This window comes from Lissotriton helveticus, chromosome 7 (assembly GCF_964261635.1).
Source record: "Lissotriton helveticus chromosome 7, aLisHel1.1, whole genome shotgun sequence".
NCBI lineage: Eukaryota > Metazoa > Chordata > Amphibia > Caudata > Salamandridae > Lissotriton > Lissotriton helveticus.
The window spans coordinates 799,425,529-799,440,961 of record NC_136068.1 but is presented as its reverse complement, the minus strand read 5'-3'; the positions used below and the strand labels follow the sequence as shown (position 1 = coordinate 799,440,961).

Here is a 15,433-nt window from a genome sequence, read left to right as displayed (position 1 = left end):
AGCACCACCTATGAGGAGCTTGTCTTTCCCAGACTAGAATTGAATAGACCCTAACCCCCAGTAGAAAGGTTAAAACATGACATGAAACTTCATTAGGGAACACCTATCACTGCTCATAAGAATCTCCTTTAGCCATTGCAGCATGTGGTGCAAAGTAGTCTCTTTTCATCTTTCCCTTCGCAGACATAGCAGTGTTTTCCAGAGAGCATTGTGCTTATAAATAGTGTTGTCTCAACAAGGTGGGCCCTACTTTCGAGGTGAGCATTTTTCACTGTGGTTCTGGCACTCTGCAGCACTTCTTTGGAATCTTTCCGCCCACCTCCTCCACTGTTTGCGCAAAGATCTAGTGCCCTCATAGGTAGCCATATTTCTCACTTCAGGAGACCACCTAAATCAGGGGTGCTGAATGCACATGCACTCGTATGTTGAGCTCAGGTTTGAGCAGTGGGTACAAATAGGCTTCCTTCAATGCATCAAGAAATGTTAAAGTAATTTTACCACACACACAGTTTTTATGCTCCACACATCAACTTTGGCAGACCAGCAGTATCGAATGACTGCAAATAGGCAAAAAACATGACGTCTCAATCGGAAGAATCAGCTCTCAATCAGAAGTTCTAGTGTCTGGCAGCCAACTTGCGACCTGGTCAATCCACCTGGTGCTATATTTTTATATAGGATTTTTTCAGGTGGCAACTTGCGCAAAAGCACACATTTTTGACTGAGCACTTATAACTTTCTGATGCTTCCTGTAACTTATTAGGAGGAGTACTAGATTCTTTAAGTGTTAGGAAAGACCCACAACAATGACAACTGGTCAATCAAGCAAATATTTAGTAGTAATTTAACTATGGCTTTTAAGACATGATGCATGTCAGAAAGGATTGATTAAACAGTGTTATGGCTGTTTTATCTGTCTTCAATTTATATAAATTGACTGAAACACAAAATCCTTCTCAAGATGTGTGATATTGTATTTTATTGTAGCTAACTTCGTCATCCCTCAACCAAGGCATAGAAGGGCTTTATGGGTGGTCAGGTAATAGGCAACCCCATTACTTGTGCATAGTCCGTAAAGTGTGAGCTTCAACTGTGGTCCATGCGTGAATAACTGTGTGCGCGCTGGGAGTGTGAGGTCTGGATATTTGATCCAAATGTGTTGCAGCAAACGTGTACCCAAACATAGGCAGGAGGAGATGTAGACAGGTGAGTGATGAATAGATTCACTCGAGATACCTGCCTTTTTCTTGTCTGACCTACACCTACAGAGATCGTGTGTTTGAGTATTATTACTCCCTGGAATTTGAGGTGATTGTGGGGAATCCGTATACTCCTTCGGAGGGAGTTCAGAACTTGACCATCTGTACAGAATATGATGTACTGCAAGGCTTTCTAACAGAAGAGAAGGTGAGGAGATGTTCCTCCTTCAGCAGGTTAGTCCTGTGCCATTGATGGCCCAGAGGATGATGGAGAGAGTCTTGAAAGAGAACCTTGCTATAGGCAGCTTGAAAGGCCTAACTGATATAATCATTCATGCATAGGTGTATATTTTACTTGTGGTCATGATTCACTGGAGTCTATGGAGTAACTTGAGAGGGTCTAAAGTAGTCTAAAGTACAGTCTGTTAGAGCACTTTGGGTACAATAGGACCAAGGTTATGGTGGCATGCCCCTTTTAAGGGAGCCTTGGACATGGTAAGACGTCCTTTATTTTTTGCCTGTAGTGGAAGGTGCCTTTGGTTACATGAGTTACCTGCAGGACTAAAGGAGGTGAAAGTCCATTTTCTTTCCCAGGTTCCTCACTTCCATCAAGGGTGTTAGATGCTTCTTGGATTCCGAGGACAGAAGGTTGTGGCACAATACTTTATTCAACTTCCCCAGTATGAAGCTCAGTTATTGATGAGTTGAACCTAGAGTGATTGTAGAGCTTTAAAAAGTCTACTGCTTGGAGGAAGTGACCCAGTGCACAGAAATCTATATCTGAGGGGATTTCTGTCTGCGTCCTGTTGGTATCATTGATCTAACAACGAAAATACATTTAATTAAGATTGTAATACACAGAATAAAGGTCCCAGTGAAGGGATTGCACTCGATACTCCCGAGTAACACGTTCTAATCTAACCTAGAATCCCTTCGCTTGCCCTATTGCTATAGTGTGATATTGCTTATATTTGAAAGCGTGCTTTGCTAGAGCTACTAAGAAAAGAGACCCCTGGCTTTGATTATAGAAAAACGTTGCATCCCTTTCTGTACATCCCCAGTTCACAGTATGAATTGTAAGAACGCGCTGATACAATGCATTTTTATCCGAGGAAAAATGCAAATGATTGTATATTACACTTGTCACAGATAAGGTAATTTCAAATGTGCAGAGATAAGGGATTGTTAGTATGCTACATTCATAAGCATAAGCAGGTGTAATACGCAGCTCAGTAGATGCTAAATTCCAAATAAAGAAACCATGTATGAATAACATCTGTCCCAAGAAGACATTTATTGCCCCACCACAGAGACGACAAAGGTCTACTAGGCGCTGTAAAAATATCTTGGAAGGATTTAGCTATGTGAGAAAGTAGAAGATATTTTACAGATTGAAAATGAGTATCCTAAAGTCACAGTGGAAGCTGTGGAGCCCTTTGGGCTTCTAAACCCCTCATCCACTAACCGGTAGTTTCTTTTCAGACCTGTTAAACCACCACATCCTGCGGTCGGCTCAGTGCGCGGAAGCCATCATCGCCAGCAACTCCATCGACACGCTGGAGGGCACGCCCCTGGAGGTCGGCTGCAACGCGGAAAACATGACTCTGAACGGAAGGGCGATCATTTCCAAAAAGGATGTCCTGGCCACGAACGGCGTGGTGCATTTCATCGACGAGCTGCTGATTCCTGATGCAGGTAGCATTCAAATTAAGTCTGAAGTGTTTTGCATAATTGAATTGAGGGCCATGGGCTGCTTCCAGGAAAACAAATCCTGATATGAATCGCTTTGATAAATAAACGCATATCACAGACCTAAGTCCTGCTAAGCTTAGTGAAAATAAATCTCCAAGGAGTTGCCTCTCTGTGGCTTTCAAAAAGGATACTGTACAACAGAGACCTGCAACAAAAAGCCCCTTCATTTACAGACAGCTTGAATATACAGAACACTACATTTAAATCGAAAAGCACATTATATTTAGAATACTGATGTCTTACATAGTTAATAGTAAACCATAATAAATTATTTTTGTATAGAGCTAAGTACGATACGTGTGCCTTTTCTAAGCACCCTATATAGCAGATGTTATTATTACCCCAAGGTAGGGTTATGATGCAATAAATAATATGCTATCACAGGAAAAAAATACTAGAAGAAGGGCACTGTGTGATAGAGCAGTATCAATCTGTTACAACACTGTATGCTGTTCACTCTGCTATCCCTCCACTATCCTTTTCAATCGAAATAACAGACTAACATGTCCACCACTCAAACTAATTTCATATTTCACTATACTAATTCACCATTAATCCTTTATGGGTTCCAGAGAAGCGTGCTACTCGCTGAAAAAAACACTTCAACACCTCATTAGGGGTAGCAAGCGCTATATAAATGCACACCTTTTACCACTTCTATCTCTCCGCTATCCTTCTCAATCCAAATAACTGACTAATATCCACCACTCAAATTACTTTCATATATCACTATAGTAATTCACCACTAATCCTTATGGGTTCCGGAGTAGTGTGCTTAGTGGTAACAAACACTATGTAAATGCTCAAATTTTTCCCCTCTTCTGTCCCTCTGCTAAACTTCTTAATCCAAATAACTGACTAATATCCACCACTAATTCATATTTCACTATACTAATTCATCACTAATCCTTTATGGGTTCTGGAGTAGATTGCTACTCGCCGAAAAAAGCACTTTAACACCCCATCAGGGGTAACATGCGCTATATAAATGCAAACTTTTCCCTCTTCTATCCCTCCACTATCCTCCTGAATACAAATAACTGACTAACCTATCCAGCATTCAAATTACCTTCATACTTCACTATACTAACACAACACTAATCCTTTATGAATTCCTGGAGTAGCATACTACTTGCCGAGAAAGCGCTGCGACGCCTCAACAGCAGTAGTAAGCGCTCAATAAATGCAGTTACAATACAGTGTGTACCTTCGAAAAACATGACACCCATCACAACAGTATTCATTGTGCTTCTTCATGTAAATGGGGGAAGAGCAGAAAGGAACAGCTGCGAAAGCTGCTCACATAGTGTGGCAGGGCACTCTCTCTCTGGCCTTTGCGGGATCTCTTGCTGTAACAGGTGCAGTCTAAATATGCCCAGAAGAAAGATATGTAATTTTGTTTGTACAAATTGAAAACAATTCCCAAAAATTAACCAAAATTATGCTTTATTGTGTGAAATATCGTGCCGTCTGCCAAAGAGTAGGTCTGAAAATTTATGTCTTTGTCAGATCAATACATTGATTTTTTCACAATCTTTTTCAGCATGAAGTTCTACTGCCCAGTAAAACCACACACTGGCCAAGGAAATCTGCAATTGAGGTTTGCAGAGTTTTATTCCTGCAAAACAAAAAAGCTTCTTAAGGGGTAACTCTCACCCTGCTGCTGTAGGATAGGTACAGGAGGGAAAGTGCCAGGGCATTCACAGTTACAGGACTGTCCACTGGACTCTCTGTCTTCTTTTTCTTTCTTTGCTCTCCACAGTTCTTAAGTACACAGACCCCAGGGAACTTGGGCTTTCATCAGCACATAGGGAAAAGGAAGCAGGGAGACTACCTTTTTAGACCCTGGGAATTGATGGAGGAGTTGGTGAATTTAAACGCGGTCATAAATATCAGTTTCACAGTGTCAGAGGAGCTAGCTTTCAAACTGCACAGTGGGCTGAGTAGAAAGGTCAGGCCTCTGACCTCTATGACATCACCAGAAGTGACCACTCTGGAACCTTAGTCCTGCTAGCATAGCCCTTTGGACCCTGTAAAAGCCCACTCCTCCTTTGGAACATGTGGTGCACCCTTTCCTAGGGCCAGTGGCGTAGCAAGGAGGGGGTGGTCTTGCCCCCCCCCGGTCTTACATGAGGTTGCGGCGGGGGCGACAAAAGCAGGATTCATCACCAGCACACTCCCCCCTCCCACTCTTCAGCGCGGCCTTCACAGTGGGGCAAAGTCACGGATGGGAAAGCGCCTAGCTATGCTAATGCCTGAGGCTCTTATTTGCTCTCTTGTCGTTGCCTCTGCGCTGTTCCCCACCTCAAGGACTCTCTGCAGCTCCACACCCCAGATGCCTTCACATTGCTCCCTGTCCCCAGTATCCTACACCGCTCTGCTACCTCTGCCACATAATGGGGGTTTTACTACTGCTTGTCAACTGTCTGCATTGATCTCCATCCCTCCCCCTCTGTCTACTCATTTGAGACGTGGCCTTCATGTTCCCCTCTAGATTAAATAAATGATTTAAACAAACGATTTATAAATATGAACTCATTAGATATTTATATGGATTTAGCCTGAGTAACAACCTATCTTGCTCGTGTTTAAACACATTAAAATTGCTGAAAGAAATAAAGAGATAGGGGGTCATTAGGATGACGGGCGGACTTAGTCCGCCCGCAATCCTATCGGGACTCGGGACCGCCCGCCATAAGGGCGGGGGTCCCGTGGGTGGTATTAGGATGCGGCCGCCACAGTGACGGCCGCATCCTGCATTTATAACATTGTGGCGCGCCGGTGCTCTCTGCACCACCCGCCACAATGCCATAAATGCATGTCTGCATTTGCATACACAAAGCGGCAGGCACCGCGCGGTGCCTACCGCATTGTATATGCAAATGCAGGGGGGTACCACAGGTACCCCCCGTGTGCACCCCACACCCCTCCTTCACTTTTGGGGCCCGCAGGGGGCCCCCAAAGTGAAGACTGCATGCCTTTCCGTGGCGGAAAGGCATTGAAAAATGCCCATCATAATATGGCTGGCGGTGTCTGATAGACACCGCCACCATATTATTCCTTTTCCGCCCCGGCCGCAAGGCGACCGGGGCGGAAAAGCGGCGGACGGTCTTTCCGTCCGCCGAGGTCCCCCCGCCATACTAATATGGCGGGGAGAAAAACGAGTGTGGATGTCGGGCGGATTGCTCCCGCCAGGCTGGCGGTGGCTACAGCCAGCCTGGCGGGGGCAATCCGCCCGACATCATAATCGGCCCCATAGTGTTTAAAAATACATTAATAGTTCAGCCTGGCACTTTGTGTTGACAAGAGACATTTTAATTTGGTCCTTTTGTTAAACCCCCTTCGTCGAGGTATATAGCATTACAAATTCTTAAAAACAAATCCAGTCTAAAATATAAACCAAACCACATAGCATCTACATATGGCAGCCCTACGAAGCAAGTGACAAATAACCCTTGAAGAGTTGCTTGCACACATGTGCACATCCTGTTATTCTCCAAGTCATCTGTGCGTTGAGAAGGAATAAAGCATCTGCATACAACATGTTCCTTCCAGCAGCTGTGTGTAAACTGTAGTCTCTGCTTTACAGCCATTCCTAGCAGAATAGGCCAGAGAATACCAGCAACATACGCTTACAGTGGAGTTGATACTAAGTGTGCAGCACCCCCATAAGGCTTGAAGTGGTTTACGTGGAGAATGAGCAATAACTGGGCTCTTCCAATGTTTTTCTTCTGGCAGCGTTTGCTGTGTTTTGAGAACCTGACTTCCACATAAACCCTGAGCTGTTAGTAAGGGGTCCCTTTAGGCTGGCACCCCCTCTCTAGGAATTGTTCCAGTACCACTGGATCTTTATTTTTAGGAAGATGTGAAGTCCCTCAGCAAACAACAGTGCATACATGATTTGCCTACTTATGATGGAAAGTAAAAGTACATTTGATGCTTTTAATTGCAGAAGCTAAAAAGATGCTCCTCACAGGCTGTTTTATGGGGAAACCTCTTGTGATTCAGGAATTGGCACCCAGAACTCAGTGATGAGGTTTTAGAGAACATAGGAAAATGTACAACAATCATGTACGTGGGCCACTCACCCCCTACATGAGTGTTGGGGAAGTTTGAGCAATCCAACCCCACAAGATCCCTATCATTTGATTCCCACTACCTGTAGTAGAGGCGCACTACAAAATAAGATGAACCACTACAAATGTAAGAAAAGTTTATGGCCTCTTGGTGCTAATTTTTCACACTGGAAACACAGGTAAGATAACTTCTCTTAAATGTTGTAGTAAGCATGTTTCCCTTATTAGAATGGGTATTTATAATCAGAGATGTTTTAAGGCATGGGCAAAGTGGGCTTTGGCCCTTGCCCCTGCCTTTCAGGGGGTCCCTGATAGAGCCAGCTCTGTTCTGCAGAGAGCCTTTCTCTGATGACCATGAATAATTCTTAGATTGTTTTAAATACCCTTTTCCTTTCATTTACTTGTTATGTGGGTTATGTGTGAGAGTCTACTAAAGACAGTTTGCAGAGAAATGTTATGTTTGTGTTTCATGCAACATCGATTAGCAAAGTTTCTTTTAGATTAAAACACGACCTCCCAAATGTGAAATGGTAGGGTGTAGCAAAGATGATTTGCAGTAATATTAGAGAGCTGCTGTGTTACTATATTGAAAACATCACTATCCAAGAATATTAGATGTAAACACATTTAAAATGTGGACAAGTGTGCCTGTTCACTGTCAGTAGAGGGCATGAAAATGCTGAAACTGGATCATAAATTTAAAGCTGTTCCGAACAGGGGCTCCCAAAATATGTTTGGCCCAGGGCCCCAAAACCTTTAAAATGTCCCTGGTTATAATCATAGTCTTCACTGAATGATCTAGGTATTTGTAAATCCCTGAAAACTCAGAACCTTGCTCGAGAGTAGGATTAAACCTGCAAAGCCATAGGAGGAATATCTGACTTCTCCAAATGTCACTCTATGAATCTGGTTATTAAAGTCCGCTGAGAAAATTATTCTTGTACTTCTGAAATCTCGATTGAACGAGGGAAGCAAACACATTTAAAAGGACGTCTTTCAGTGCCAAATGATCTGTTCAAAACGTGCCGTTTGGCTTTGATTTTCAATTGTAAGGTTTATTTTTGCCTGACTTCGGCTTTGAGACGGATCTGTGCCGATGAAGAGCGTTACATAAAGAAACGTTATCCATAGATACACAAGTTGACTCGAATGAGATGTCTGTGTGCATTCCGTGCGAGTGCGGGGCTTTGACCCCAGAGGTTATGAAAGGATTGCGAGGCCTTCATCTGCACAGGACCGCTCTTAAGCGGGCACTCATTCAGTTTTGGTTGGCACTGAGCCTCTCTCTTGCGGTCTGACACGTTTGCGTCATTGCAAACCATGGAGAAATGTGAACCCTTCGGAAACATTTCAGCAATCAATAAAGTGATTTTACAGTAGTTTAAAAGAAAATATACAAAAAGACATACGATGCAATATATGACACTTCATACTTTATATTCGACAAATAAAACGCATTAGATATGTTGTTTGTTAAATCCTGTAGCTTCCTCTTGCGATCAGTTTTAACACTCATTCTTTCCTTTCTTTGCAGCTAAGACGTTATTTGAGTTGGCCAAAGACACAGATGTGTCAACAGTTATTGACCTCTTTAGACAAGCGGGCCTCAGTTCCCATCTCACGGGGAAGGAGCGTGTGACTGTCCTTGCTCCACTGAATACAGCTTTCAAAGGTAAACACTGAAACTACTTCCTGTTGTTCACGGGTCTCTGCCTTCAGGTGCTGCAAATTACTCATACTCCTGAACATCTTAGTTTTCATGTTTATACCCATTTTAACATTTAAGTTTTACGTTTTTCTCTTTCCAAAGCCCATCATAGCCAAACATTACAATTACAGTTCCTGACACCACAATGTTTTATTTATTTAAACTTTGCAAATCCAAAATAGAAGTGCTTGGAGCTTTCCTCAGAATTGGGTGGAAAGCGAAAATGTCGGCACTAACACTTTTTGCGCGTTTTGCATGCATTAAGAGATACGTGTTAAGACCCATTGTTCCCTTGATTTGCATGCCCAATTACCAAGAAATTATATTATATTAAAACGGTGCAGCAGGGGTCAATATTGTGCACAAAATCAAATGCAATAATATTTTGTGTACATTATTCCCTACTGAATACAGCAAACAAAAAATGGGTACGAAAGAGTGCTAACAGTAATGGGATTTTGTATACTAAATATTAACATGCAACTCGTAATAAGGCATTTGGTGCCTGCCACAATGCCTCAAATTTAAGGTGGAAGAAAGGTGAAAATCCTTACCTGAATAGCAAAATGACACCTGTCACCTATTGAAGCAAATAAGAAAAGAGTGCTCTCCAAATCAAACATCTTGCAATAACATCGAAAAAAAGTATCACCTTCAGATGCTGTTTGCCAAAGGCTCATGCTGTGCTCGTGTGTTCGAGCGATCACTTTATATATGACAGTCTGATCCAATTAGAATGGGAGAATTCTCATCTCCTCCACAAGGAGAGAGGAATATTATTTTAGAGCCTATAAATCTGAAAATTAAATGCAACAACACATGACAAGGGCATGAAATTGGCAAGGATCTACTGGTATGTTAAAGTTACCTTTTTGTGAAATATTATTTTATCCCAACCAAGGATCCCAAAGAGTTCAGTCTAGACCAGGGACATTCTCGATAGGTTCTTTATGATGCTGAAGGCTTCTGCCAGTCAAGAAGGTCCACTTCTGTTTAATTTCTGGCTGGTAAGACACTCAAGACTCATGGAGTTCTAACTTAATGTACTCATTATGAGCTTTGTACACAGTCCAGCAGGGTTAGATGAAGGCCAGATTGTTTTCAACATGCTATCCGGACGATTTCATTTAAAAACCATGGCTGTCACAGCCACGAGTCCAGTTCATCCACTTGAGTTTATTGTCCTGGTACCTTCCTTTATGTGATGGTGAAAGGTCTGTGGAAGATGCATTGTTCATAAATTAAATGAATTCATGTGCATTATGAAGACTCCATACAGGTTTTGAGGTTTGTTTCTTAAGTAAAAGAAATATTCAGACAACCTACAGTGACATGGTGACTTGTTGGCATTGCATTTTTCTAAAAGTGTTCCAGCCTGTTCTGGAGTAGATACGAGCGGATTCCGTCTTTGAAAACCCATTCCAGATGCATTGATCTAGCCAATGATAACTATGCAATGATGTACTTGGCCAAACAGACAAGGCCTTCATGTATCCATGTATGGTCTGCCTCAATATCTTCCTCATCATAGCTCTCAATAGTGGTAAAAGTTCAGTCTTGCATCAATTAATCTTTAGTGCAGCAGTTCGGTTGAATAGCAGAGTCTTGATCATACTATTTGTTGATCTTCTTGGCTTGTGAATAGAAGGCAACACAACATCAGTACATCAGGTCATGAGGTTTGACTGTCGTCCCAGTCAGTGCTTCATTTGTGAAAGAATAAGTGCCAGGCCCAAAGTATTGCTTAGAAACCCATCGCCAGTAATGCTGAATATCGGGGTGCTGAATACCAAGTCTCGATTCTGCGTCATGATTCTTTCATCCAGCATGAGACACTCCCTGCTCCTTTATCCCACTGTTCCAGGATTTTTTTCATGCTTTCTTCCTTTCTTTGTCACTCTTTTTCCATCTTACTCTTCCTCCTTCTTTGCCCCATTTGCATGTTTCTCTTTATTGCTGATACCTAAGTCTGAAGATGAAAAATAAGTGCTGGTTCCTCAAAGATTTGGGCCGTTGGACCCCACCTGCAACCACGGCTAGACTAAGAACTGCCTCCTCTACAGCACAATAGTCTGCATGGCACTCCATTATCTGTGATCTCATTGGCTTTATGGAAACACCAAACGGCATCAACAACAGTGGACAATACTGACTAACACCCTACAGCAAAGGAAAATCATAGGAGAAAATACTATTTGTATGGATAGGATTTGAGTCACATCATACTCTGTGATATCAATGAAACACATCTTTTATCTTCTAGCTTTATGTAGAAGTATCAAAAATCAACATTAATCTCTAAATATGATACCTATCCCATCTCTCACTTTTCCTTCAATTTCCAAGAATTTTATTATTTCCAATTTTACTTATAGTTTTTTTGGTGACACTATGATCCCCACGTTTGGTTAGGAAATGGGTGTCTGAGATGGATGGAAATTAGAAAATGATTGAGTCGTATATCGTGTTCAGTAAAATATTTGAAATATGGCTAACATCATGTACTATGGTTTTAAATGAACTGTTTTGGAATAAAAGCTGAACTGGGTTAGCTACAGGTCCTACTTTTATTGTAATTTTGAGGGCTGCCTATTGGCTCATGTTGATAAAAGTGTATTCCTGGTATCGATAAGTGTTTGGTTAGTGCCTTTGTAGATTTTGTGCACATTGATAGTGGCCTGTATAGCCAGTATTTTATTGAGAAAAATGATTGTATTTTTAATCTATGTCAAGACTTTCTTTCTTTAGTGTACACTGTATCAAAAGTTAGAAGCACCCATAGCCAATCGCGCTGTTATAAAATGTAAAGACCGTCCTGATTCTGCTCCCAAAAACCAGCCCCGCTGATAAATAATGCTCACTGGATTGATTCAAAGATATTTGTGACATACTGGGGCCAATTCACAGAGTATTAGTAGACGTCCAAAAGTTTCTCATTTGTGATTGCCAGTTACTCACCAAAGGATTCCTGCTAGGCATAAATGTATTTACTACTGTGGATTTCTCAACCACGATTGGGTAGAATCCTGCAGTAGTCAAGGGGTGTGCATTTGTGTTACAAGATGTGGGTTGCCCTGAAGGTTTGTGAACATCCACAAACATTATCACTTGTGGGCATTGACGTCTGGAATCTGACCTTTGAAATGGTAGGAAAGTTACTCCAGCCAGGTGTTGGATTACCTCTCCTTCCAAGATGGGAAAAAGGATGACCCCATATTTGCTGAGAGTGCAGTGGGCGAGCTTTCTCATGGGTATTTTATTTCCACACATGGAACAAATAGTCATAGTGAATAGGTAGCCTTTCATAAATCACATGCCAGGTAAGCTAGTAAGCTTGGAAACCTGCACAAGACCTATCTTTCCAGATGTATTATTAAACCTGTTTTGAAATATCAAAAAAATGTATAAATTAGTTCAGACTCAAACTCAAACATAGGAATCTGCCTGCACTTTTGTAGGTGAATTGGGCCCTTTTTCCGAGTCCTGTCAAGGTACAATGCTGCATTTTTAGAGTGTTATATTTTTATTTGTCCTGGAAAACTGCTGCTTTTGAGTTCACAGAGCAAGTAGAATATAACTGCTACTTAGTTGCTGCCAAATATGCTGACATGATACTTTCAAGTTCCTATGTATCACTGCCTCGAATATGCTCTGACTCCTCTGCTAGCGTGTGTGGGGCTATGAAATACCAGGTAACTATTCAGCATTTTGCACAAATTAAAATGTTCAGTGGACCGTCAATCCATCGGAATGTCCCAGGCGCAGGCTCTGATTGCTGCTGTACAGTATACACTACTTCATATTTCTCTGCTTTTGCAGGCGCAGCACCTACCGTTGACAGGAGAATGACAACTTTGCTTCAGAATCACATAATTAAGGACCAGCTATCATCTAAGTACCTTTACCATGGTCAGACCTTGGATACTCTGGGTGGCAAGAAGCTGAGAGTTTTTGTATACCGCAATGTAGGTACTTATTTGTCATCTTAAATGTTTAAATTAAAAAAGGAAAGCTACTCCCCCCTTTATGCTCCAACACTTTTATCTTAATTTTCCGGGGTGCACACAACTTTTTTCCTCAATTCTCCTATATTATGAAATCTGTTTTCTATTTGTCCTCACAAGGTGCATCTTCTTAAGGAAATTTTCTGCAATCGTACAGACATTGCTGTCTAATAGACACGTGTTTTGGCCCCTCTCCCTTTCATAAGCCTTTCAATTTTTAACGAAATATTACCTGAAACGGTGTATCTTTATTCAAATGAAATGTGAGGAACAGTTCTGTTGTAAATGGCAAATGTATGAAAGGCAATTAAATACAGTTCCTTTTTTAAACCTTTTTGGCACGAAAACTAATATAAGCTTAGACTGTGACTATTAGTTCTATAAAAGTGAAGAACGTATGTACAATTAGTTAATGACTTCAGTGCAGATAGTAGTGATTTCACACACTGAAATCTCTTACTATCCTAAATCAAGAGAGGGGATCAATGAAGTAAGAAATGCATTTTGATTTTTTAGTCTCAGACTTAACCCATCAATCAATATGTTCCAGAAAGTTAGATTGCAAAATGCAGGATCAAGTCATGCGTTTCACAATAGGGAAGGTCAGATATCAATTAAACACATTTTTCCTTTGCAAATTTATTGAAAAGCATTTGAAAAACAAAACATGTTTTACTATTATGTTTAGAAGCAGTGTCTTTAAAAGAATTCTTGAAATATTTGTCATAGAAAGGTAGTAGGCTGCCTTAGTTTAAATTGACCTTCTTTTTTAATTACACTCAGGTCCAACTGTTTATTATGTTATATGTTTGCAGTATATTTAAGTGAATGCATGAAAAGTATTTTATGAAATGTTCCATATATGACTGTGTGAATGTTTTCAAAATGTATAGAGGCATGTTCATTGAAATCGGACAGACTGTACTCCTATCGTGCCAGGAGGGGCAGGGCTGGGCCCTGGGAGGGAGAGGAGGAGTGGTATATGTGCACTTTTAAGTGTGCATGCTAGTTTGGGCGACCGTCTCACCCCACCCAAACTGAAATGCACACCTAGGTTTCTCCCACCCGGCTGTATTGCTCAGCCGGGTTAGTGAAACAGCTTAGACTCCCTGTGTCTGAGCAAGCATTGATCCTGCCCACTAAGGCAATCCCCACACTGCTCTCATGCTTTAGAGCAGCACAGCTATTGGAAGGAGAGTCTGTGTTTGCCCAGGGACTGCTGGGACCAAGGAAGCAGCACTATTCTCAGTTTTCCAACCATACGAATGGCAGTCAAACACCCAAAAGGTAATACAACAAATGCAAAAAGTCTAGCAATTGGCAATAGCTTGGGGTATCATATCAACACATTGTATTTCACCCAATGTACCACTCTAGACAGAGGCCCACCTAATGAACATTTTTATTGAGCCTGTACCTCATGTGAACAGTCCACCTAAAAATTTGGTCATTTAACCCCGCTAAACTGCGGCATGCTGTTTTTTAGTTGGTAAATTTGAGATAACACACACCGAATCTCACTCACTAAGATGCACCCCTGCCTAGGAGGCAGATTCAATTCTATCACATTATCATGAAACTAAGACAACCGGACAAGGGAGAAGGAGTAGGTGGTGGAAAAGGAGGCCAGCAGGGGAACTAGGTATGGCATCGGGTATTGGTGAGGTTATTTGGGAAAGTGACTTTACAATGGGGGAATAAACAACCATGGGCATCCCAGGAGAAAAATGGTCCAAGGGGAATTCGAGAGGGATGCCTATAGTTTAATATGGGCAGTGTCTTAGAAATTACAAAAATATTGTTTCTATATTGGTGTCAGGGACCTGAGGGTATGTTGGGACAAAGTTTTCTTTCTTCATAACAAAATGTTAATTTATAATGCTTTTCAAAAGATTGCAATTGTCATAAAAAATATGAATGGAAAAAATGTCATCAATTTAATGCAGAGTTAATAATCTTTAATTTTTTTAGATGACTGTTTTTCCCTTTATCCTTTTAATAAACATTATTTTTTGTTTACAATTCAAACACAAATCCACAAATTCAAGCTCTCTGCACAAACAGTTGCTAGCCTCCATTCCAAAAGGACAAATGTCATGAACAGTGGGGTTAGAGACAGGGTCCGGTCTTTGGCCAGAGCATGTGTCCAATCTGCACGAGATGCTCAAACTGTAACATGCAGCCAACTGCTGCTGTACTCACCTTTTCTGGGCAGTGGTGATTGGTCGCAAGGGCCTGTGCCCAACGCATGACAGGCAGTTTTGCCCTGCCTAAGTATTAATTTGACAGACTTTTGTTGGTGGTTCTCCAAAAAATAAATTGGGGCTTTTACATTTTTTTTGTATTTTCTAATACTATTCTTTTATAATTATTGTGGAAACAGCCACTGATAAACTTGTTTCCCTTTCCCGCTGTTTAAAAAAAAAAACTTTTCTTTCCCAATTCTTGGGTTCTGTTCCATGCACTATACATTGGTCTTGCACTTCATGCAGTACAGTGTGAAGATTTTCAGTGCAGATTGTTTTTCTGCTCTACTTGCTGCAGCCACTCTGCAAGAAATTTGGGCAGCGTTTCAATGCTCTCTGCTTAAGTAGTAGATCTCTCCCATTGGCATCTCAAGTACTCCCTCACATGCTTTTCGTTGAGGTTTCTTGTCTTAGCTGTAGTGCTGAAGGAGTAAGGTTTCTCTGCCCC

At 41.5% G+C, this 15,433-nt stretch overlaps 1 protein-coding gene across 1 annotated transcript in view; it reads left to right on the top strand.

Annotated features, from left to right (window-relative positions):
* TGFBI (transforming growth factor beta induced) overlaps window positions 1–15,433 on the top strand; it is a 281,071-nt gene that overhangs the window by 207,077 nt on the left and 58,561 nt on the right. Inside the window, exons 8-10 of the mRNA XM_078653226.1 lie at window positions 2,682–2,894; window positions 8,562–8,699; window positions 12,555–12,700. Of these exons, the coding sequence (XP_078509352.1) occupies window positions 2,682–2,894; window positions 8,562–8,699; window positions 12,555–12,700 (497 nt within the window). The remainder of the gene's footprint in view (window positions 1–2,681; window positions 2,895–8,561; window positions 8,700–12,554; window positions 12,701–15,433) is intronic.